Source organism: Falco peregrinus, chromosome 10 (genome assembly GCF_023634155.1).
Source record: "Falco peregrinus isolate bFalPer1 chromosome 10, bFalPer1.pri, whole genome shotgun sequence".
Classification (NCBI taxonomy): domain Eukaryota; kingdom Metazoa; phylum Chordata; class Aves; order Falconiformes; family Falconidae; genus Falco; species Falco peregrinus.
In genome coordinates, this window is record NC_073730.1 from 31,857,002 (window position 1) to 31,882,968 (window position 25,967).

Below are 25,967 nucleotides of genomic sequence, written 5' to 3' on the forward strand. Positions count from 1 at the left end.
CTTTACCTAGATCTTCCTGGTACTTGTATTTCCACAAGTGAGTTTGGTCCCTAGAGGACATTAATCCCAGGAAAGTTACTCCTTGTGCTTCATAAGATATCTGAAGGGGCAGTTAGCTCTGCTTCAGTTGTGGTCTTGACCAACTTACAGCACTGTACTCGTCTGCAAAAGGGGTGGAGCTCTGTGGTCCTTCTTCCCCTGAAAGATGGACAGGGCTTTTCATGCCATGGTCGTCCACTGTCCCTTGCCCCAGTTCTGCCCCAGCTGTTCTGCTGCTGGTCATGCTGTGCTGGGCTTTTGTGTGTCTTCACCTTGAAAACCCTGGGAACCAAATGAGACTTCCAGTGCAGAAACCTTAAGGAATTAGTAATACCACTTGCACTGCATGACTGAAAGACATATTTACAGTTCCAGGGGCTTATGAAGTTGATAATATTATATGAACCTGCAGTAAGCTAGAGAGCTCACTGTTAGACTGCTGGACACGTCTTCGGTAGTAAAGATGCTATTAAAGTCAGTCTCATGATTGCTCACTACACCACTCAGGGTAGTGCTGCTCATTCTCATGCCACCAGCTATGGGACTGTCTGAAAATAGTTTCTGAGCAATTTCTATGCAGCTGAGGAGCTGAGATCTTATTTTGGAGTATTTCCCTTGCAGTGACAGTGACAGTGACCTCTAACTTAATGGTACCATGTCTCTCCCCATTGCTGGTTAAGGAACAACCACATACAGGCAACCAGTCCAAATTCTTGTTTCAATAACCCTTTTCTTAAAACTGGCACGGGCTTTCTTCTCATCAGATTCTCAGCATGCAAGAAAACTTGTTCTCCATATTTACTAAGAAAGACTCATTCAGGCATAGATGACCGCAACAGTTTGTTTTCAAAGTCTGTTTGGAATTATATCTTGGAAATGCAAGAGAAAGTGGTATAAGGGAGGTCCTAGATTGTGTTCTTTATGTATTCTTAATGCCCTAAACACAGTTGTTGCCTGGCATTACCTAGAAGATAAAATATGTATAGTGTGTCCCAGCATCAGTGATGCAGAGTGCATCTGATCCGTCCTCAGGCAAAAGCTCTATGGGCTCATCAAAAGACTTGATGCCACACACTAACTCAGAGCTTAGAGGAGCTTCCAATGATTGTGCTACATTACTGCCAATGATTCAAGGGACTGACTGCAGAAAATATGATGAAAAACATGAGAACCATGTATTATACAAAATAAGGAATAGAGAAATAACCCCCTTTTTTACTGGGAAAACATTCAACTTCAGACCTGGAATATTCAGTATCAAGTAATTCTCTGGCATTACATTTCAGCAACTTGCTGTAGTGGGCAGTTTTCACTGGATTGTAACTAGACACAGGAATTTCATGATCTTTATTAATTTCCTTAAGCTACACTGTTTGGATACTCATAGACCTATTTAAGAAAGGCAAAACCAAGGAAATGTCTCTTTTCCTTAGACCAGAAAAGGTCTACATCCAGGATCCCTGCCAATTATATTTACTCAGTATTTCCCAGATGTGACATTGTCTTGCCCTCTGATTTGCAGTGTGTACAGAAAAGTCAGACAGCACACTCACATAGCTGTTAAGATTGTACCTGCCTTGTGCGGCAGCTTCATCACATACCTTGACACATCTATCAGCAGGCACCAGTGCCATTTTTTCCTCCATTGAACTTAATATCTTAAGACAGTGGGAACATTTCACAACCAGACAAAGCTCCAGCCCACGGCATAGTTTGGCTCTTCCAATGGGAGGTCAGAAACAGATCATGTTTCTCTGGTGGCCAGAACATATTGGTTTACAGCAGAGAGAATTTCATCAGGCTAATTTGTGCTGTTAGGCTGAAGAGATGCCATGAACAGTATGGCGAGACAGAACCTGTTGCCTCCCAGGTTCATGCAAACTTCCAGCGTTCATTTTCTCTGCAGAACTTCTGAGCTTTGTCACTGTATACAGTGACTAGGACTCTTGCTCCTGTTCACCCCGTTTCCCTGTTGTCGTTCAGACCTGTGCTTCATCTTATCTCCAAGGCTTTATACACAGCTCCCTGCATTTCTCCCCACTCTTACAGCGTCTTCCAAGATCCTTGTTCTGCCACAGCCAAGAAGCAGAGTGTGCTTGGGCCTGTGCAACCTTTCATGCTTCTGTTACTGGTACATGGAATTAAAACATGGCCCCAAGTGCATGCTGCCGCTGAAAAAGTTGGTTTCAAGTGAACGGGTAGGTGCCCGAAATCAAACGTACGATGGGAGCATACTCCAAGGAACTCCAGCTACTGTACAATACAGATATTTTCTTAATGTCTTTTTGCTTTCGTAGACTGCATGTGTTCCCTTATCCCTGCTCTCTGCATTACAGTATCCCATCAAAACACAAGCTGCCCAGTGGTTTTCAGGAACATAAGATTTTTCTTTTCTTGTAAGAGCAATAACACTTAGCAACTTGTACTGAAATACCATATCAGCTCCTTGTCACTGGCAGTCTACAGTTCCTGCCGCTAAAAGTTTAATGCATTTACAGGAGCACTTAGGCATCAAGACTTTGATATCACAATCTGTTAGTCACAGGTGCTACATGATAGGTTTGTGTTAGCACATTATAGATCTTTTATCAGATACTGCACAAAATGTGTGTGTTTCTCTGCCAGGCAACCAGAATCAGACTGCAGCGTAGTTGATGAGTTACTCACCAATATAAGTTGTTTATTTTACAGAGAAATTTTTCTGGAACTGCACCTTAATGGATAACTTAAACTCTAATTGGTCAAGGCCAGCAAAAATCAAGAACTTAATGTGAGCCAGGAAAAATGCAGCAGGTCAATAGTGGTGCTTTGAGCATTGTCAGTCTTTTGCAGTAGCATTCATCCAGTCAAATGATTAACACTACTCATTTGCTATAACAGACATAGTCATTTTGACAGCAAATTACCGCTGGATCAATAGCTCAGCTTTTCTTTGGCAATTCATGAGACCTGTTACAACATGCCACGCTGCTGGCATTTCTGCCTCAAAGTCGTGGAAGGAAGTTAGAGGTGGGGAAAGAACTACTGATGGAAAAGTCAGTTCAGATTGAAAAGTCCTAGATGTTTTCACATCCCTCAAAGGCTCCTTTTTTCCCAGATACCAGACAACACAACAAACTTGGCCCTGAGATTCAACCTAAACTGTACTTTCCATTTTTAATAAAATTAATAATCCCATGCAAGTGTTAGAGCACATGCCTCTGCTTTGCTGTAATCCCCAGAGGAAAACATCCCTTCAGTACAGTCCTGGAGAAGTCAGTCAAGTCAATGTTGTGGCTCTGCTTCTTGCATCTGATTCCAGATGTCAGGAAATGCATCATTTAAAAATGAGTATGGATCTGTAGGAGTTCTGAGTTAAAAAATGCAGAAAGTGTTTCCCTTCAGCTATCAAATTAAAGCTGTGTTTTCGACTGGCCTGGTGCTAGCATTATCCACACATACTATTTTCACTGATTTTAATGACCCAAGTTAAAAGCAGATCTTTGTGTGCTGTGACAACCACAAGATCACTTGAGCTACTTCTGTCTCCACAGACAATTAGCATCATCTGAATAATTTTTCAGACTGATAGGAAAGATTTAGCGCATGGAAAACTATTCCTTGACAAAGATTGGAACAATGCTTCCTGATGACAATGGGATGCCTGTGATGGGAGTGCTGTATTGGTAGTCCTTGGACCAAACATTCCTCAGACATCATTGCTGGGTGAGCTGTGTTCTGCCACCCATTCTGTTCAACATCCACACACAAAGCAGAGACAGTGATACAGTTAGTGCTTCACTTTTGACACAAAGTGAAAACTATAAGCTTCCTTGGTATTGGGATAAAAGCAGACACTTTCTACGTCTTTCCAGAGGTGAGCTCCGAAAGACAGAAGCACCTCTGTTTCAGTATGGCTGTGCATTTCTTACTGATTTGGAGTCTGTCAAACCTGAATCTTTGTGAGCTCCAGACGGGTCTCCTCTGATGCAGTTATGCTTGAAGATCATCTGATAGTGCGGCTTGGGACTATTTAATTGCAAAATGGAATTAAACACATTGAAAGTATTGTACCTGTCTTCCAAAAGTTGAACTAGTTTTCTTGTTTGCTTCTGAGGCCAATTCAGGATGTTGACTTGGATCTATAAACTCTTCTATAGATTAGATCTTGGTTAGGAAATGGACTACATTCCTTTCATGTGCTGTCTTAGCAGTTGAGATCAGCAGACTTGCTTTTTCTAATGTGTTTGGGAAGCAGAAGCAATATTTTATCTCCTGCGGTATGCTGCTGGTACAGAAACGTTCAGGCTTATTAATTCTTCAGGACACAGGAAAAGTCTTCATCACCTGTGTAGGCAGTCATGGGAAAGCACCCACTGCAAAGACTGCATTGAACTTTTTCTTTTGGAGGCAGCTGGAAAATATTAGTAGTCTTCAGAGCCAATATACAGTACATATTGAGAGCCAGTAAATGATGCATATTATTGCAAATTCCTGTGCACTTCTGCATTTTATAAAACAGATAACTAGAATACTCACCTAGCCAGATCAGTTCCCCAAGGGATGCACATTTCCAAGTAGAGAACAAACCAAAAACACAGAACAGAACACAAATTAGCCAAATAGAATGGCTAAGTGGTTGAAACAAATGGTTTTAAGATCACCAAGTAAGGACCATGACCTCCTTTTGCATCAGTCAAGGCAACTGTGAAACTTTGTGAAAGAAGCTCACCGCAAAACAGATGCTGGGCTATCTTAGGTAAATAAATTACCAAAAAATAATAATAAAAAACTCCCCTACACATTTTACAAAGCACAGCTGTGTAAATATTGCATGAGACAGGGGAGAGGGGGAGAGATGTAACATACACCCTTTTTTATGCAGAAGTTCTGCTCTCGGCACTGTTTATTAACATTCCCAGTACAACCATCACTCTACTGCGTAGCACACAGTGCGGCTACTGTACTCCATGCACATATTTTGATCTTTGCTTTAGAGGAGAAAACGGGCTTTATTTTAATGGAAACATTTTCACCCAAACTTAAAATATGCAATGAGAGGTGTTAGGGGACAGAGAGAAGATGGTACAGGACTGGGAACAGGAAGCAGACTATATTACATCTCTTTTTTCTGTTTCCTTTCTCACACTGTCTCTGCCACGCTGACTCTAGATGTTCCTCCGGTTCTGCACAGTGAGGAGCAATCTGAGATCTTAATTTCATTAGAGCTGGATACCTACTGCAATTTTCCTGTTTCTCATCTGCCAGTTACAGTACATTCCAGCCTACAAAAACTGTGGATCTGCCCACAGAGAAGAAAAAATGGCTTTTCTCAGTGAGACTGAGCACTCACCTAATCCAGTATGCTGTCTCTGACAAGAGCTGGTAGCGGACACTTAAGGAAAGCATACGACAGCAGGACACGCATCCAGTGATGCTTTTCAGAGTACAGCCTCACAGATTTTGGCAGCAAGGATCTTGATTTCATGAGCCAGAGGCTCTGTTCACATCTCTGTGTTTGACAACCTTCAGTGGACTTTTCTTTTGGAGATGTGCTCGGATGTTTTTAACCCGTTCTTTATTTTGGCCTCCACAACATCCTGTGGCAGTGACTTCCAGTTTTACTGGGTGCTGTGTAAGGAAGAACCACTTCTTCTGTCTGTTGCCTGATCATTTTGCTTGATGCTCCTTAGTGGTTTTTTTACTGCCTGAAGCAGTGAATAAATCATTCCCTGGTTACTTTCTTTACTTTCTTTCAAGTTAAGTGCTGCCCCAACACTTTGACCACAGCAGTCAGTGAGCATAGGAAAGCAGAGAAATCTGTCTAGCAGCCTGTTAGCTCAGGTAACAATTTGGCTGAGTGGCTGCAGAGCCATCCTATACCTCCAGGAATGTATATGTGCTGGGATAGCAGCTGTGTTGTTCACCCAGAGTGGGTAGTCTGTAACCTTGACCCATAACTCCAGAGCTCATGACATGAATGCAGTGCTACCCTGTACGGCTGAGCCCCGCTGGAGTGACTGTAGTAAGGACACTACAGCCTATGTAAGGGGCTACTATTAAGTACTTTTTAATATTCTTTCATTTTCCAGCTCCACAAAAACTTAAAATTTATGCAGTATCTTCATCTAGTGTGTATACTGGCTACAGTTCTGATTTCACTGCTGTCTTGCTCAGGGGAGAGCAGGTAATCCATAGCATTCTCCACCTCTGCTTTCCCACACCACTCTTGCACAGCCTGCAGTCCTAGTGAGATCCTCCTTTCTGCTATTGTCTTATGTCAATGGTTGCTGGTATTTTTAGTGTGATATACACCAAAAAGTGTAACATAAGAGATCCTGCTGCTAAAATTAGCTGAAAAATTATAGGCTCTTTTATTGGTTTATGCAGTCTTCATTTGCCTTGCTAGGATTTGTGTGCAGATCTTTGAACCCCCAAAAGCCAGCAAAGTGAGAAGGTACCTGCAGTCTTCGTGTCCAAGAGCAGTACTCTTGAAAAGAATGGGACCATTTAATATCAGCAAGGGCTGGAGGCAAAGTCTTAAGTTCCACCTATATTCCACCTATATAAAGGAAATACTTTTTTTTTTTTTTTTTGTAAAGTAAGGATTTATAATCAATGAGTTTTGGAAAATACAAATGTATAGATTATCTTTCTTTGTACTTAGTGTAACATCCCGTTTTATTACAGCAGCCCACATTTGTCTCCAGGAGTATTATCTGTGATGCAGTAAGCTAATGCACTACCTTGCTCCGAACAGGAGAAAGCACTTTGGATGTAGTCCAGATTTAACCCTGTCTTAGGGCTTGCCTTTACTGTTAACCGAAGTAATGGCACATGAAAGTAAAGCATCATCCTGACTCTTCCTCTGAACTTGGCCAGTCCTAGGTGTGAGGTGCATCTTTGAAGCAAAGGGTAATGGTCATTCCCGCTTGCTCCATGACTCCTCTGCCTCACTCTGCCCTTTCAGTCCTTGCAACCTACATCGCTTTTCCATTCCTTGAGTGAAAAGCACTCGGCCACGCCTAATCTAAATGTGCTGTGCAAGGAGCTGCTTCTGACAGTCAAAGTAAAGGTTCAACATCTGACATCAAATTGATTCCTGAAAATAGTCCTGTCATACAGGCGGAATTGCAAATTCTGGCCATTTGGAGATTTTAAAAATTAAAATATCTTCAAATCAGCTGTATTTCTTATGCAAATCCCTAGCCAAATGGGAACTTGTAAGTATTAAATAAATTGTTTGCCCTTTATTAATACATTACCATCTAGAAACCCAATAATTTGGGGGGACAGGTTTTAAGAGGGCAAAGCAGTCTTACAAACAACATTTCAGCCATGTCCAGTGAACTGTTGTGCTATTGTGATTTTACAGTATCATTTCTCTACTTTTGCAGGATTTTTCTCTTTAATGTTATGTGAAAAACCCTGAACAAAACCTGGCACTTAATTCAGAGTAAACAGTGTCAGTGACTGAATAGAAACCCGATGTCAAATATACAACCACCCTGGGAAAGTCAAAATCCATTGCTTTCTCATCTCTTCCAGTTGTTGCCTTCTTAAGTGTATTATTCATAAAATTAGTGACTTAAAAATGCATAGAAACATTATTTTTATATTCATCGCGTCACTTTAAAAAAAAATGGTTAAAAATCGATTTGCTGGCCTCTTGGGGAAATGCTGTAATGTTTTTGGCTGTCTCCTACTTTCTGCTGCCAGCTAAAAGTACCATCTGGCTTGTTTAGGGCCCTTTTCCATATCAGGTGCTTCCAAAATTCTCCCCAACCAGAGGATTGTTTCATTGGGTTGCTTTGCCTGCTGAGGCATGTGTCCTGGGCTGGGAATCCTACTGCTTCTGTTCCCTGCCATCTTGCTGACGGTGGTGTGTGTATGTTTGGGCAGCGATCTTGCTGCCTCTCTCCCGAGGACATTTGCATCATTGTCAGCTGCACATATTAAATTGATATGCAGGGCTCAGAAACACGTATCCCATCTTTTGTCCCTTTGTTTGTGCAATTGTTGTGGTTTTAATTCTTCTTTGACACCTGGAATATCACAAAGCTGCTGATAATCTGTTGGCTACTAAGAGAAATGACATTGATAGAAGGATAATGTGTGTCAGACTTATATCTAGATAATTGCAGACACACCCCGAACCCTCACAGCTCAGGGAATGAATATCCTAAATCCATTATTAATTTGGAGAGTCGTATGTGGCAGTTGGCTGCGGTGTCATCCTCTTGCTGCAAGAGTCACTTGCAAGGGATTTTAAAGGACAGTTTTGGTTAATTCTGCATTGCTGTATCGAGTTACGCCTAATATGAGTCAAATCTGGTACATTCTTGCTGCCATTTCGTGGCAGTGTGAGAGGCTGTAACAAAATGGGGTTGGAGTCCTAACTCCTCGCTGAAGGAAGCTTCCCATGTGCCTTCTCCTGCACAGGCATAAGATACCAAGAAGATGAGAAGTGATGCACTATACGTGGTACCAGTTGACGGTGACACCTCCTCCTCAGGATTCTTTGTTTTTCAAATTGGCTGTTTTATTTAGAAATAGAAATTTACCCCTCAAAGGATTTATGAGTAGATTTGAAGTATCGTAGCTGCTAAGTATAGACTTTTGATGTGATCGTATGGAAAGATGGAGCGTGTTTTGAAATAGATACTGCCGTAAGCTGTCTTGTCCTATTTCTAAAATGATCTGTGCCATACACTGCTGACTTTTCCTGTTCATCCATTAAAAAGTGAATTATGAAGAGTGCTGAGACAAACAGATAGTAGCTTAACCTTGTTAGTAAATATCAGGTAGCTGATATATACTGCTAGAATGTTACATCACAGCCTTTCTCTTCAATATAGGTTTATGAAATTATCTTGTTACTATATAAACTGCCTTCGCTGTGTACATTCTTTCAGAGGTTTATTGTTCTTTGTATGTTGGCACAGTAGCATGACTCTGAAGAGTCGGTTCACAATGTGGTGAATTTTAAAGACTTGGGAGATGGCCATATCTATTTTTCAGCAAAGGAATGAAAGCTGCTTTGCCCCCTCCCCTCCCCCCCCCAAGGTATTAAAAGTTTCAAAAGATGTGCTGAAATGAAAAGGAAATAATAACTAAAGACTGGATGGGAAGTAGTGCCTCAGAGTACTGACTTTGTTTGTTTGTTTCCCCCCAAATCTTAATATTTTAAGTACAAGTTACCATTTTAAATCGAATAAACCTGTTTTGTGAACTAGTAAGGTATTTGAACTGTATCACACATTATTCATTTATTTTTGTGTGAGTGCAATAAAAATTTTACAAGCTGTAATCTTGTTCTTTTAATAGAGGGAAAACTATGCAGAATATGTTGCTTAGAGTATTAGATAAGCTACAGTGTGTTAATCAAATATTTTTGTGATATGAGGGCAGTTGAGAAAACAGTACAATTTTTGCTAATGGCACTGGTAAGTAAACGGATCTATCATTACATTGTCATGAAAAGTGACATTGAGCAGAAACACCCTGCCAATCCCTAGAAGATAAGTATTTAATGTAATTAGACAGACACTGTCTCCTTTGTTGAACGTAGCATTAATCACCCAGAGAAGTCCAACTTTATATGAAATGGCTTCTTCTGATATGTCTTTGTATTAGAAAGCTTCTTATATGGTTTTGTCATGATGATATATTTGAAGAAATGACTGCTATAGCTATACAGTTTTCTTCATGACATATCTTGCTGTTCTGTGTTCCATAATATTTTTTTTATTTAGCGATGTTATATTATATAGCCGTGACTTGTTTTTAAGTCTAGAAACCTACATGCATTTGGAGCTGAACCTCTTTGAAACAGTTAATACGTTCAACTTACGAAATATAAAAGAAACACAAATAGCTTCCATTATGTTCTTTAGTTCTTCCGATGTGGTGTTAGCACAGGTTCATTCTTAAGGCATAAGCAAAATGTTTCTTGCTTCAAATGCTAGTTCATAGCATCACGCAAAAAAATAACTTCTTTCTATGAAAATCTCATTGTTAAATTGCTGAAAAATGTTGCCCCCTTCCAGAATTCATTGGCACTACATTTTTTTTTCTTTTCTTTTTTTTTTTTTTTTTCTCCTCTGTTGCTTGTAATTTGTACTGTGAAATGCTGTCTGGTTATGAACTGGTATCAATTTGAATCAGTGCACAGCTGTGTCTTCCCACCTTCTCAGTGGTGCAGAGGGCTTTGAAGGGAAAGAATAGGGTTTAGTCAATAGTCAAAGATGACAGCAGACTTCACCGAGTAACAGGTGGAGGTCAAGTTGGTTTATTTGTTGGGATGAACAGAGTGCAGAGATGAAAAATCTTTGCCATAATAAGGTTTAGGAAGAAAATGCTGACTAGTCTAAGCTTTGATTCCAGCTGACAGATCCTTTTCTAGTGTTCATTACTTGATTTCACAGTTCAGGCAATTTTAAAAGGCTTAAAATTATATTTCTGCTCTCCGCTATAAAACTTTTCGATCACTTTCTAATTTTTGCTTTAAGTAAAGTTATAGGGACTCCCTAATATATCACTCCTGCCTTTAGACTCTTATAAAGTCAATATGCCATCAAAAATGTAAGGATAAGCTGATTTTTTTAGACCCCCTACTTTTACTGATTCTTTTTATAAAGGAAGTAAAAAACTGACATGTAGGCACCAATTCGATTAGAAAATTAAAACTTCAGAAAAACTATACTGAGAAGTGGATAATAGAATAAGCACAGTGCTTAAGAAGTCCCGGTTCCTGTCTGGGCATACGGGATTTTTATGTGTACTGGTAGCAGCATTAATGAAGCTACGCCACCCCAGTGTGCTAAGTTTCAATCACCAAGTGCCGGTGAGCCATGCTACATCCTGAAAGGGAGTCACAGCAAGACCCCAAATAATCAGAGCAGAACGTCCTGACATTGTGTGGCAGTGCTGGGACTGCGATGACCTGTCGGCATCGTTGCATATCAATGCAGCATCACAAAGGGATTTCAGAGGGCTGAGCTGTGAGTGTGTGACTTTCTCCTAGGTTAGCCTCCTGCCCTTCCCCTGTGCCAGCTGCTGGGAGGGGAAGGTGGGCGTTTCTCCTTTCCCACCCTTTTTCTTCCACCACCACCACCTGCTTCCTACCTGCTGGAGTGGGCAGAATAGGATTATCTTTAGCCATTTGCTAAAATCTTCCCCCTCAGACTTTCTATTACTTCTGCATTCATTCTTTGCAGGGAGAGGAAACTCACTGGTCAAACCCTTGGACACCAGAATAGTTGCATGCAGTTTCCCAGGGAGCCAGATAGCTCTAAAGCTTCCCAGTGAGTGACAGTTTCTCTCTTCTATTCTTCTGAAACATGTGTTTTACACATATACTGAAAAATGTTAATATCAATTTACAGCCAGATTCTTGCTTTTTTTAAAAAAAAATATAAAATCTCCCAAAGTATATACACTTAGAGCACCTCAGCACACATGTCATTTTTTTACGTAGGAAAAAGTGTTGGATGCTCTTATACACATAACGTCATTGGGCTTGAAAGCTGTTAGCTCATTCAGAGTTAGAGGCAAGAACACTGGACTTGCCAGCACCAAACTGTGAAACCTTTTTTGTGTGACTAGTAGAAAACTCATGGGGGTAGAAATCCAAAAAAGGGGAGGAGGGGAGGTGTAAAACTGTGCATTTGGATTTGAGTATCTTCAATACCATGATATCAACTTTGTCCTAGAAGTCCTTGAATCACAAATCATTGGAGGCTGGGAGAGTATTTTGGAGAATTATCACTGTATGCTTTCCCTGGTCTTTTTTCTAGGCATCCATTAGCTACCACTGTCAGAGAGAGGATACTGGACTAGGTGGATCCCTGTAATCTGATTTGGCATGGCTATTTTTCTGTGTTCCTAAACTCATGAGATCAAGTTATGTAGGATTATTTCATAATACCAGAGCAGCAGTTTCTGAGGTTCGACAAAGCTATCTAGCAAAGTGTCTAATAAAAGAAAAATCCTGTCCCATACTGTAGCTTTCTTGGTCCAGTGAAGCAGTGTTCTCATGCATACAAATCTTGTAAAGTTGCTTCTGCTAGCTCCCTCTGTCCCTTCATTTTTGTAAGCTAAAGTGCCATTTTCCTCTTTACAGCTTAATTGAACCTAATTGCACCCATTTTCTGCAATGTGGTGTTTTGGTAATTTTACTATTCGCTCGTAAGTTTTCCCTTAAGCAAACTGAAAGCTTCCCCTTTATCACTTCACTGGGCCAAGATTTCACACAGTATCCTGCTTGCTACAAAATATGATAGTGTTCTCTCTCACCTTGTTTCTTTTTTCTTCTTTTACTTTCTTTTATAAAATTAGGATATCTAAGAAACCCCGAACACCGTGGAGCACTACATGGTGGGTGTGCTTATTCAAACAATGCCAATGCTCATGTTCTCGGTGCATAGACATTTTGTGTTGGTTGGGGGGATGTACGAGGTGTCCCTCTTGTGTGGGTTCTCCAGTGTCTAGTAAGGAGAGAGCTCGTGCCAACCACTTTGCCAGAATGATAGCACTGGAGGGAGCACTTACGCGTTACCTCTGCCCTTCCCATGCCTGTTTTCATGAAACTTGCAGGGGCTTTTTCTCTGCGAGCCCTCTGCCTCTCCATCAGATGTGTTTTAAATTGCTCAGGAGATGGGAGAGGTGTTGGGAAGATCACACAAGCAGACCTGCAGGCGGCATGGTCATACATGGCTCCTCTGGAAATGATGCCAAAGCCAAACTGCTGTGCTCTGCCTTCTCTGCAATGGGAACATTTTATTTTTTTCCAGGGGGGATTCTTTGTTCCTCCCAGAATCCTAAAGCCATTGGGGATGGAGAAAAATGAGGCTGATTTCACCTATCTGATATCACCTGCCTGAGAGCCGATCTGCTGGAAAGCAGTTTAAGTCTCTGCTGCCTGGGAGCTGCCAAGACTTCCCCAGGAGCTGCCGGCAGCAGGTCTGCAGTGCTGTTCCAGTGGGCGCTCACCAGTGTACAACTGGCAATGGACACTTTCCAGTAAAAGAGCACAGCAGCTGTAGGTCAGCTACAAATTATTTTTTGTGTTACAGAGAAATAAGATGACTGTTCAGTCCTGTGACTGTCAAACCTAGAGAGTCATATGGCAGAAATACCAAGAACCACTGGATAGCAATACATAACAGTTCCATGAGTACACTCTTGACCTGTCAAATTATAAATCCATTCCAGTTTGGTACGATGCACATGAATTCAGTTTGCAACTTGTTCTTTCTTTGGAATAATGTGTAAACTCTTCACCTCAAATTGCACAGAAATCAGGTGACTTTACAGTACGTGGTAAATTACCTGAGCCCTTTTCAATCCTGACCGCAGCTCTTTTATTAATTAAAACATATGTTCAATGGCAGTGTATACCGATTAAGTCTTCAAAACCAATATTAACACCAAAGTTAGTCTTGTCATCATAAAAGTAATTTAAAAACATTACCATGCAGTAACTGAGGTCACAGGTCGAAAAAATCTGCATATTTGCCCATCTCCATCTCATGCCTTTGGCATTTAGCAGCCATCATTGTTATATATAGCCTGGATAGCCAATGATCTTTTGATGACATGCAAATAATGAGCAAATGATTTTTGAGAAAATAAAAAATAATTTTTAAAAAACCAAACATTTGAGTCCATCCTCTTCAGTTACTAAAATTCTCTTTAGTATCACTTGCAATTTAGCATCCATATGCATCTCAGGAAGATATAGTTGAAACATAAATCTATTCTGGGTCTTTTACTTGCAAAAATATCATACCTCAGCTATAATCATATGCAAAGACTTTAGAGGGCTTTGTAAATGCCATCCAAATTTATGATGGCATTTTTTGCCTTACAGCTATAGATGTTCCATCCCCAAAGCACCCACATAAAGGTATATACTCCTATGGATGGCTGCAGTTTGTCCCTGCTGCTATATCTAATCTGCCAAGTATGGTGAAAAACTCTCAAATAACATTTGAAATTAAACAAATGTAGTCATGAATTTCAGACAAGATGTCTAAAAACGTCATTAGAATTTTTTTTTAATTTTTATTACAATACATGTTTATACAATGCAAAATGATACCGAAACTAACATTAAATCAACGGGAAAATTGAACTGTTATCTTGCTGTTTATTATGCTTCTCATTAAAGGTTTTAAATATAAAACTCATGCAATTATATTTTGAAGAAATTGGTAATATGTTGAGTACTAGTTTATTAGTTACTGAAAGAACCACTTTGGTGACAAAGCAGGAATGAAACCTAACTTAAGACCTCTAAAATAATCCAGATGATGCTGTAAACATAGATACAAACAGATAAGCTAATACACTGTGGGAACATTGAACCAAACAATTTAAGGCAGATTTTAATGGGGTAGGATTTTAAAATAATTGTGAATATTGTAGCGCTTGGGTTTAAAATTCTGTAGGCACGATCTTCCAACAGCATGAAGTGATATTTCTCCTTTGTAAATGGAGCGGTGCTCATTTACAAAGGAGAAATTTCAACCTTCTTTTTCCTAAGTGACATCAGAATTTTGATTCTAACTTGAATTATCATTTTTGGCTAAAAATTGCTGAGGAGTCCAAAAGCATTTAAAACCTAAAGCCATTGAATCCATTTAATGCGCCTTTGGCACCTCTCTCTCTCAGTCCTTTTTGAACATTCTGGTCCTCATTTTAATCAATCTCTTTTTATTAAGTTCTTTGGCTCATTTACTTGTATGTGCATTTGCTTTATTTTGTTTGGAACATTTCTTTTGTAGTGTCTTGAAAAAGAGTTGTGACATTTCTTTTGGATAGCTTCTTAAGTATCTGGCAGTCACCTATGATACGATGTTGATGGGTACAGATAGATTAGCTCTGTTTTCCTGATGATCTGTCAGATGTCGAGTTCTGAGGAAACTGGTTGTGTGTGTTGGTGATGCATATGCAGTAGTTTGATAAGTGGATAGAGGGGGAGCTTTCATTTTTCTTCTGTAAAATCACTGTTTATTAAGCTGGATTTAGGCTTCTGAAGCGAGATGCTCACTGGCAGGTAGTTAATCAGAGACCATGGTAACTCAGAATGTGACCAGGGGAGCAAGTATCCATTCAGAACATAGAAACTAAACAGCACTTCATTAGGATGAGTGAATTTCCATCTGCGTTGTATTTTGCGTATATAGGAGCAACTAATACAGTAAACTGATGGATGGCAGTTAGTGTGATCGTATCTCAGCTGATGACAAATAAAGTTTGCTCAGCACTAAGTAGAACAGACTTGCTATGACTGACAGTATTATAGCCATCAAAATTTCAAGCTTGAAATTAAGAATTCCCCAGGAAAAAAAGAAAAAGGCGGCTGATCAGCATTCCTGTTGATACTGATTTCAGTGAAACTGCTGGAATAGTTTGCACAAAAGGATGAAAATTCCTTGAAAAATTCTTCCCATATATCATATGATTTTTTCTTCAACAGCCAACTTGTTTTTCTGCATCATCTATTTGTTCTGCATGTTGTTGATTTCATGGTCCACCTGCAGATATCTGAGCTTCCATGATTCCTTTTCATGTATCCCTTGAGAATGAAGATCCACACCCTGTTTCATTCATAGGTTTTGTTATGAAATCTCTATCCGGAGTCTAGTGGCAGAGAGCTACTGGGAATATTGGGGTAATTATCCAAGGTCATCTTTGGAGATGACTATTAGCTGGTCTACCAATGGGACTAACTTGAGATGGAGTTATTGTTTAAGATATGGTGCAGTCAGAATAACGTTAGTAATTAACCAAGTGAAATTGGATAGATATACAGATACAGCTACAGCTATAGATTTGGAGAGAAGGGGAATTGTTCTCCTCTTGCACGGCTGTGACTCCATTCACTCCATCAAAGTTAATCCTAATTTCAGTACTTCTGTTAGTAAGGTGCATAGGTATATGGAAAATAGGTTCCTAGATATGTATTTGTTCTGGGAAGGATTTGTTTATTCAATTCTCACGCATCATTTTCTGGTCCATTTAAATAAATATCAGCCTCATACATGAAAATTTGAAGATCTTTAGCTGTACTCAAGGAAGACTCTTATGTGGTGCATTTCTAGTACTGGCAAACATAAGGAGGTAGAGGAATTAAAACCATCAAATGCTCCAGTGCCCCTTAGAAGATGAGGAACATGAAGTATTCCTGTGCATTCACTGATTAAACTTGGGCTGGAGGTTTGCGAAGTGCAGAGTTTTGGAAAGTCTTACTGCGGGACTTCAACATCCGTGCAATGGCTCCAGTAACCAGAGTCTCTCAAGGACAAGGATCCCATTTACGCTTGCATTATGCATTGAGCAGAAGGGTGTGATGCATGATGTGGAATGAACAAAATAACTTGTGTGTTTAGGGAAATGCCAAATTAATGAAAATTCAGAAAGCTCTAATGTTGAAAAGGCGCACAAATTCCTTGATAGAAATATAATGCTGCTAACAGTTTCAAGATTATTGTTGTCTGAATTTTCTGCTTATTGTGTACTGCAATTAAAATTCTTTTCAACTGAAAAACCAATGTCAAATTAATATTTCCTTTTGGAAAAAAATACGAAAGCACACATCTTGTTCCATTTAGCACCATCATGGTCTTTGATCTGGTTCCCTCTGTCCAGTGAAAAAAATGGATTCATGTTAATGGGAGCAGGCTAAGACCATATATGTTTGGCATACATATACTTATAGAATCACATGAACACAAGTACAGTAAGTTAAAGTAACACACCCACTCAGACTTCCATCTGTGTTTTACGCCACAAATCCCTTTATTTTCTTTTTTATTTAGCAATTAACTTTTCCATTTATTCTGTAGTTAAAAGCTGCCATAACACAAAAATAGACTGAGTCTGATTTTCTTCTCTTACACTCCAAATAACATTCAGAGGAGACTCAGACCTGAATTACGAAATCTGTTTCCTGAAAGTGCCAGGTGTGACTGTGATTTGGACAACGGTCCTATACACAGAATAGTAAGAAACACTTTTAGACCCCACCTGGGTTACCCAGCCGTTGTGTTCTGGCTGTTCTTGTTTATTCCTTGCTCAGAGCAGATGGATAGAAAGAGGCAGGCAACGGGGAGGATCCTTGGCTCCATTCCCCATTCACCGGCCAGCGCAGCTGAGACGGGTTGGGGGATATTGTAATTTGTTGCTGCCCTGCATCAGAGAGGAGAGAGAGAAGAGTCGGGAGTCAGAGGTGTCCTTATGACTTGGCACTACCCCTTCCTTGGGGCTGTGTGAAGTGCTGAAATCTGGTCTTCAGTGCAGTGGTCCCCAGTATTCATTAGCTCTTGGGGACAATGCTGAGAAAAGCCATGCAAGGCAGCAGCATACTCCCTGGGCTCTGCCCAGGGTAGCTTCAGTTTTAACTTTTTAATTTCCTGCATCCCTGAGCAACACAGGAGGGGAAGCTGCGGACTGGGGACCACTAAATGTGTTAAAACTCATTAGGTATGAAACAAAAGGCCTTTAAAACTAGCCAAGAGTCTCAAAAATGGGTGCCAGAAATTAAACACCTAATTCCATATTTAGTCATTTATCTTAGTTCCTGCCTCACAGTTGTTAATATACACCATGCTGTCTCATAGCCTGATTTTCATAGGCACTGGGCACCTACAATGCTAATTCAAGTGTTGAGACTCTGTACCTAAGAGTGAGACTTACAGCATCAGATGCAAATTTTTCTGGGTGATTAAACCAGAGTTCCCTCGCTCTTGCTCTCAGCTCCTGGAAGGAGCGTCGATAGAATGACCAGCATTGTAACATATGGCTTAGCAAGGGGGAAAAAAAAGAAAATTAGTATTAGAAATGGATGGACTAAAGAATACGCAGGATATATCAGGCACATTAACCAAACATATGGTGCTAAATGAGATATTTTTTTAAAATTGCAAAAAAATTGACATTCCTGGCAGTCTCAAGGATAATGTGACATGGCTGTGATAAATTTAGAAGAATGGGACATATTTTGGCTTGTTCTTGGAAACCTTTTTCTTGCATGCCGACTGTATTTCTTCTTTTATTAACCCATTCAAAGAATGTTTGAATTTTGCTGCTAGAGCACCATGCTAGCGCAACATAAAATGTGAATGATGCTAATTGCTTTGCACTGCCTAACTTTCTGTCATACCCTCCCCTCTTAAAGGACAAAACATGCTTTGGAAATGAGCTGGCAAGCTCATCTTATTCTTTCTTTTGGTCAATATTAAGTGATGTAATTAAGCTCCTGTTTGCATATTCTTCTGAACTAGGAAGCAGCCATTTTTTTCTTGAGATTTGATGGATACAATCACTCAAAATAAAATGTGTCATTACAAACCTCAAACAAAATGAAAACATGGTATACTTGGACTGTTCCAAACCAATACATTTCAGAATACCCTGGGAAAAAAAAAAAAGAAAACCCAAAGTAGTGATAATGCAATCAGAACGATGATAGCAAATATAAAGAAAGTAGGAACCAATTAGTGGTGCCGCAATTTGTCTTCCTATTCAATTTTACAACATAGCGTTACATTAAAATCTCATTTTTCACATGAAAATTATAAAACTCATCCCCACATGAACATGACACTGCTCACCATCGCCATAGTGGAAGGTCATTCAACAGCTTTGTTGTAGCTCCTCAGGTTCCAGTGTTTGGACACAATCACATGAACTTGCTACAGCTTTAAACCATTATCCACTGTTCTCTCTACCCCTTCTCCCTACCATGGTTTAGATGAGTCAAGCAGATTTCTTAGCACAGGGGTAAAAAAATAGTTCCTTTGCTTTCTCAAAAGCTTTATTATCTTTCCCATAACCCTGAAGAGGCATGCAGCTAGAGGAGATGGGGGAAAGCAGGGAGTTCATGAGTCAGCTGAACCATATGGTGCGTAGACTTAGATCGTACTGGGTTGCTTGCCCAGGGCACAGGTACTCAATGTCCCCTCCTGGATCTCTGCTTATGGGCTGCACAACTGTCAGCTGCATGCAGGGCCTTGTGCCTCCATGCAGCAGTACTGCACAGCCTTACAGCTGGAGCAGCTCACAAGCAGGTGTATTTACTATGATAGTCCCTGTGCATAAATAGTTCCTTGTTCTGTCCATGATATTTTGCACTTAGAGGGATGGAGCCTGCCACGTTAAGACCTTCCTGAGGAGCAAACTGAGCCCCTTCCACAGCCCAGCACAGAGGAGAGGTACCCCCAGCCTTGCTGCCAGCAGCGTAGTTCCTCTACCCCTCGCCAAGCACAAATATTGCCACCGACCCTTGACTTTGTGTTTAGGGCTGGGGTTGACAATCATTTGATGCTTCCATCCCCAGTTCCTCCATCATAAGGAAATCTGGGTCAACAGCACTGTTAGTTCTTTTGAGTATGCTTGTCCTCAATCTGGACACTCGAATACAGATCAATACCTGAGTTACATCCCAACATGTCATTTGAGCAGAAATTCAGCAAGCTGCATTGGAATATTTAGTTGAAATACCTTAGTTCAGTCTCCTTTTCTCTCTTACCCCCAAACTGAACCAACTCTTTTTGCTTTTGTCCCTACTTCAAAGTCCTTAAGACCAATAGGGAAAAAAAACCCAAACAACAAAACGCATCAGTATTTTTCTTGTACAATAGTCTGTCAGTTCTAAACTTTTATTTTAAAACACTAAGTAGGTAACCTTTCTTGCTGTGAGGAAAAAGCCACCACAACAGCAAACCCTTGCAGCAGATAGTTTCGAGACAGAAAGCTGCAAGTGTAACACTGGAACTCTAACCATCCCCTTACTTCAACTTTCTGAAACATAAACTGCAAAACCTCACTGAAACCATTAAGACCCCAGCAGTGCAGCGCATAAAGTACAAGAAGGCTCCTGCACATTGCAATCAACATCCCAGGGACTATAAAACTAGTGTTATTAAATATAAAGTTAATAATATTGTCCAGAGATAATATTGTCCAGGCCTCTCTCTTTACTTTATGACAATTAAATTCTATAAAATACAGAGTTGGAAATAAGGTTGAATGACTTTGCCAGTGGAAGTTCAACTTTCACGTGATCTGATATTTTGCTTTTGTACCTGAAATCTCAACTATTCTGCACCTTTGTTTTGCTATATCCCTATGGGTATGCAAAATGTCTGATGTACTGTATATACTGGAAATTATCTGTTTTCAGAGTATGTGCAGATAATCAGAATACCTATATGCCTCTAGAACTATAAAAATATAGAGAATACTACAGACACAACAATCACACATACATGTTCTTCATCTATAAGCTGTGATATTCTTTTATCCAAGCATAAATCACATGCAGAAATGGCTCGGACTTTAAGAGCCTGTTGCAGTATATTCATTCCACTAACTTCTTCGGTGCCATGGGCTTGATGTGATATCAACAGGAGTTGTTCTTACAGAGTATAACAAACTGGTTGTATTAGCATTACACCATTTCTGCCTGTCCACAGGAGAGGTTTCACCCAATGGCAACTTAACTCTGATCTTCATTGGAAGCCTTTGATATAGTACAAGGGCATAATAACAACTCTGAAATAATTCCAGTGTGGCTTCTAATACCAAGACACAAATACCATTCACCCTTTAAAAAAAATTTGAAAGCAAAAGGGAACCACATAAATATATTACTTTCAAATACCTTTGAAGTCAAGAGAGTAAGGAGAGGCAGAGTCTGAACTCAGAAAACTTCATTCTCTAGTTGTGCCGTGAGTCGTGCAGCACATTTAAAAGATCCATTTGCAATAATCTACTAAACCAGTCAGTGAAAGACAGAACTCATAAAAAGCCTGTAAAAATCCAAATGCTCCAGCTATTACAGATTTCTAAAAATAAAGTAGAGTAGGTTTCAGTAGCAATAATAAGCTGCATCTTATTCATATTTCAGATTTAAAAGAAAAATATGGCTGCCTTTTAGTACGCGTTGCTCAGAGCAAACCATGGCCGCTTCTGCCTCAAAAAAGACCAGAAATAAAAGTGAGCTTTCGGCTTGCTGTTGTATTCCATTTCATTTGTCCTTTAAGTTTATCTAGCTGCTTCTGCACCCACTTTCACAATGCATAGGCTGTCGTTCCATGACCTAGCATTATTAAATTGCACTTATCAATCATTCTTGCCAGGAATGCCATCGCCAACTACATTAAAGAAGTCAGAGAAGTCTGGTTTCAGCAGTCCCTCGCCTTCGCAGACCTCCTCCCTTGGAACGGCTTTCACACAGCACCATCGACCTGTCATTACAGGACCCAGAGGTGAGGCCTAACCCAAGAGCCCCCAGGCAGCTTAAACGTTAGCCCTGGCACCCAGTGTCCATGCCAGCACCTTTCCACGGAAAGTCATCGCCATGTGTGAGACACCCACAGTGAGAGGCTGTGCTTCGGAAGCTTGATAACCTGGATGTTTTAGTTGTCAAGACCTGCGTTTGGTTTTGCTAGGCTGGGCTGTTCGGTAAAACTCCTGATGACCATTCAACAGTGCCTGAGGTGGAAATGCTGTTTGCTGGGGGCTTGGGGTTTTATTTGAAGAGGGTGGGCAAAGGGACAGAATGTGTTACAGAGAGTGTCTTCTGCTTGTGTCCATTCATAACATAGATTCAGTCTTAAACTGCTCAAAACAGGGACCCATCACTCACTTCTGAACCACGCCTGTCTTCCAGCACTGTGGCTTTGTTTCTGCCAGTCATTACTGCTTGTGTTGTTGGTATCAGCGTGCTGAAGAAACACCTTGTTAGGGGACTCCTTTGAAGTTGGTTCCTGCGATGCTTTGGCTGGTTTTCTTCACAGTACTCTTCTGACTGACTTTCCAAGTAAAAGAGATGTCCTCTGGGTCTAGATGTGCTTATACATTTTTGTAAAAAGATGCATTTGCATTTAGCCTAGAAAACTGAATGCAATACCGAGTTCACATTTGCAAAGGAACTCACTTGGGCACAGTAATATACACAAATGAATGAATCTTCTTACAAACCTCTTTGGAAGATATAAAATAGGAATGAATGGTTGTGACATGTTTCTTTCTGCTATGAAATTTTGTCTCATTTAGAGAAGATTATTAAGGAATTGGTCAAATGTTGAAGCATAAAAAGACATATTAGCAATTCCTACTAGAAATTATTTTGAAATGTCTGTTGGGCATTAGTGTGGTTTTACTGAGGGCAGCATAAACCAGGAGGAGCCTCTTCGTCTGCACAGTCCAGGTGATGCGGTGTGAAGTAGTGGAATTGCACTAAATTGAAGTGAGGTCAGAACTGCACTTCATGGGGTTTTGTGCTTTGTTAAATCTACTTGTAGTTTGATTTGTTGTGGTTAGACCCATAAAAATTATTTATTACCCTTAGACACATACCTAGATCCTGAGAAGATATTTAGGCATCTCAGTTCTATACAGATTTCCCTTGAAATTTGGATCTGAGCTATTTGGCAAATATATCTTCTTTTAAAAGCCTTGATAATTGGTGATGTAAGTATGAATAATATGAATGTTCCATTAACATTATATTCAGTGCACATCAGCTGACTCTGAATTGCTATCTTTTAGAAGTTCAGCCATTTAGATTTGAGTTGTTGATTGATTAGTTAATAGGCCTTTCTTTATTTAGCTATGTTTTACCTTACACTTATTTTTTAAGATCATTGATTGCTTTTGTCTGCCCCTGTTTAGACCCTCTGTGTTTGGATTTTTGTGTGGCTGAGAGAGGAAATGCATCACTGGTGAGGCCTTGTTTAAATCTCATCTACAGTCTGTTTCACAAGACTTTTCCTGCACACAAGGGGATATTCATCAGCTATGTGAGAAGAACATTCAAAGACAGCCAGAACCTGAAAGAGCAAAGACAATACTTGCAGTTCCCAAATTTTGTTTGCTCGGAAGGAGATGTCTTTACCAACTCCATAAAGAAGTAACACAGTTTATAATCATCGTGGTTCTTAACAGGTTAACCAAAACTGTTCTTCTGCATTTACTATTTTATGCTTGTTCACAAAGTCTTTTACAGACTTTCAGGAAAAAATCCCTCTGAATCCATCCATGAATTCTTTTAAGTGTCATCGTCCTGGAAAAATCTTGTTCCAGACATCGTTCTTTGTACTCTTTGGACATTCCTCTTCAGTATTCTTCTTCCACAGCACACTGGCTGTGTTTATTTCTCTTCTACAACACCCCATTCTGTTAGTAAAGGGTAATATGCTGAGATGGATTATTTTCTGCAAATCCAGCTTTGTTCTTTATCCCATTGCCTTCAGTGTACTTTAGGACAGTAAGCAGAAAAGAGAAGCTTTTCAGGTATCAAAAATGGCAACATGAGGAGTATAATGTAATTGTATAAGAGGGTATAATCTTTGAGCAGTTCATATCCACCGTTAGTTACTGGGATTTGTACCTTTCTGCCAAAATTATAGGTATGACATAGTATATACATGTTGCATGCTCTTTGGATACATACGCATTAGTTAAATGGTCAGTGGCAGGTCATTCTGAGTGGTCTTCAGAAAAGTAAGAGCGGGATTTAATCTTCTGTCTGCAGAGGTATTTCAGAGAAAGGAAAGTCTTTCTCTGATGAGTAAGTAGGTTGCAATCAGAGTAAGCTCCTCAGCCAACTGAACAATTACAAGAAGGTTCAATCTCCTTCTGATGTTCGCATGTGAAAGTTTATCACTTGGATGTGTATATGAGATGCATTTGTAAAGCATGATCAAAATAGACAGCAGAAAAGAAGCTGTAGACTATTCGTGGCAGGTGTTGTCATTGACAACCAGTGATACATAACTTCTCAGGAATATTCCTGAATCTTTCACATTCTTCCAAACATTCCTTAGAATACAGTGCACGTCTTATGCTGGGGTATCCCAGGATACTGAGTGCCCTTCCCAGCGATCCCCACAATGAGTCATTTTGGAAACAAAACTTGCTTGGAGGAAGAGGAGATCCTTAAGAGGATTCTTAGCTATAAGGTGCTCCATTCAATGAACCAGTTGGAAAACCTCTGTTCTCCTGAAGCTGTCTGTACTGTACTGTGTTGTGGAAGGCTGTGCACTGGTTTCTTATCTGTATTGGTGCTGCTGCCAGTACTCAGCCCAGCTGGGCAGTAGCCAGCAGAGAGGATCTGAGCTGGCTGACCAGAAGACCAGATGTGCAGTGAGTGCTGGCACATGGATGCCAATGCTTCAGTGACTCCTCAGTAGTTCCAACAGATGGTGGTAAGATCCAAGTTTCTTTGGTGATAAGCTAGCAAAGTGATTCATGGAGCCTCACTTGATGATGGCAGTTTTTTGGGCATGACTCTATGAATGCACCATATGTCTTCTCTGGACCAGTGTGGTTAGGATTCAGTGTCTGGCAGATGGCAAATTGATCACCTATAGGGTGGCTTTAGCGTCACTATCAGTTTTAGAATTTATTTCCAAGCGTTGAAAATTCAGGCAGTTAGATCTCTGTCTCCTACGCAGCATACTTTTGTTACCTGCAAGTTAGATTATTTGGTGGTCAGTGTAGCTCACTATAGTACTCCAGTATTGCAAAGCCATCATGTAATGCTGGCATCTTACAAAGTCTCCCAGACATTCGTCCACTTGAACTCTTTACCAGACAGTGAAGGATTGAAATACTATGGGTGACAGCAGTATTTACATAAGTGATTTTAGGCTGCCATGTATTGCTACTTACACTCTAGTGACTTTATTTCTGGAGCTGGCTGAAACATTAAATTGACCACGATCTTGTAAACCTAGGATATACGGCAGCCTGTGCTGTAGAGCATTCAAGCATTTCCACAGAATATAACAGCATAGATCCTGCAAGCCAAAAAGCAAGGAAGAAAAGGCAAGGAAAGAAAAAAAAAATAAGAATTTGAGATGCTTATGTTAGGAAGAAAAATGAAGGAGAAACACAATTACAAGAAACAAAAATTCAGCACAAAGGGAAGAACCCAAGGAAGTGGGTGTGTGTGCAGAAAGAGAAGGGGTGAAAGTCAACTAGTGGAGTGGTTCCCATTATATTAATTTTCTCCATAATAAGCATTGCCATTGAGATTTTTATCAGGACAAGGCCTACCAGGGAAACTCCACAGGATGGTACTCTCTGTTTGTGCCAAAGTGGCAAAAACTTCATGTCACATATCTGGGAAGACATTGTGCCTTTCTCTATCAAAATTCTCCACAGGGCCACCAAAATATCAGTGCCTGTTAGCTGTCCTGTCAGCCAGCTTCAAGCAAATGTAAGTGATAATTCCAGCTAACGCTAGCTCGCTGCAGAGTTCCACAGTGTAAAAGGACATTTTGTAAGGTCCTATTCCGTGGCTGCTCCTCGATGCTGTCAGCTGGCAGACTAATGTAACCTTCTACTTTCCTTTGAATTTTGACAAAAACAAAGCGGTGCAACTTAATTCCGATACAGACACCTCAGGCCAGGGAATGGTAATGTAAGAGAACCAAAAGAGGAGAGAGCCACACCACAAGGGTAAGAAAGTTGAGTAGAAGCCTTCAACAGCATTACACTTTTGTGACAGTGAAAAGCAGCGCACCAGTTTACAGTGTCAGGATAGCTGACTGTGTAGGTGAAGATTTTTATTTTCTCCACTCACTTGGAAATAATATGATGCTGAAGGAAAAACACTTTCCTAACAGATGGCCTCAAGGTCAGGGTTTAGTAATTATGAGATACCCTACCCGAACTGCCATCCACTGCTCTATCCCAGGCAGGGGAGGGCAGAGAGGAAGGCTTGCAAACGGTTAAAGCTTCAGCTAAACAAAAGTCAGGAACCGTGTAATTAAAACTCTACCTTTGTTGTATTGTAAAGAGTTAGCCTGTGACATAGGAAATATTTAAAGGAGCAGGCTGTTCAGCTAATTTGTGTGTGAGTGAACTGCTTAGACAGTCCTATCCTAAATTAACTGTAAGACCACCCACTGAGATTGCCTCATAAAGGG

At 40.3% G+C, this 25,967-nt stretch overlaps 1 protein-coding gene across 17 annotated transcripts in view; it reads left to right on the top strand.

The window, feature by feature from the left end:
• The window catches only part of NFIA (nuclear factor I A), a 359,836-nt gene that overhangs the window by 285,652 nt on the left and 48,217 nt on the right, over positions 1–25,967 (top strand). For 6 of the 17 annotated variants that reach the window (XM_055815808.1, XM_027792639.2, XM_055815809.1 and 3 more), the window contains 3 exons: positions 11,238–11,324; positions 12,358–12,396; positions 21,168–21,296. The exons of 3 other annotated variants lie outside the window; for them this stretch is intronic. In XM_055815808.1, the coding sequence (XP_055671783.1) occupies positions 11,238–11,324; positions 12,358–12,396; positions 21,168–21,296 (255 nt within the window). The remainder of the gene's footprint in view (positions 1–11,237; positions 11,325–12,357; positions 12,397–21,167; positions 21,297–25,967) is intronic. 8 more of the 17 variants (XM_055815814.1, XM_055815813.1, XM_055815816.1 and 5 more) reach the window with 4 other exon arrangements.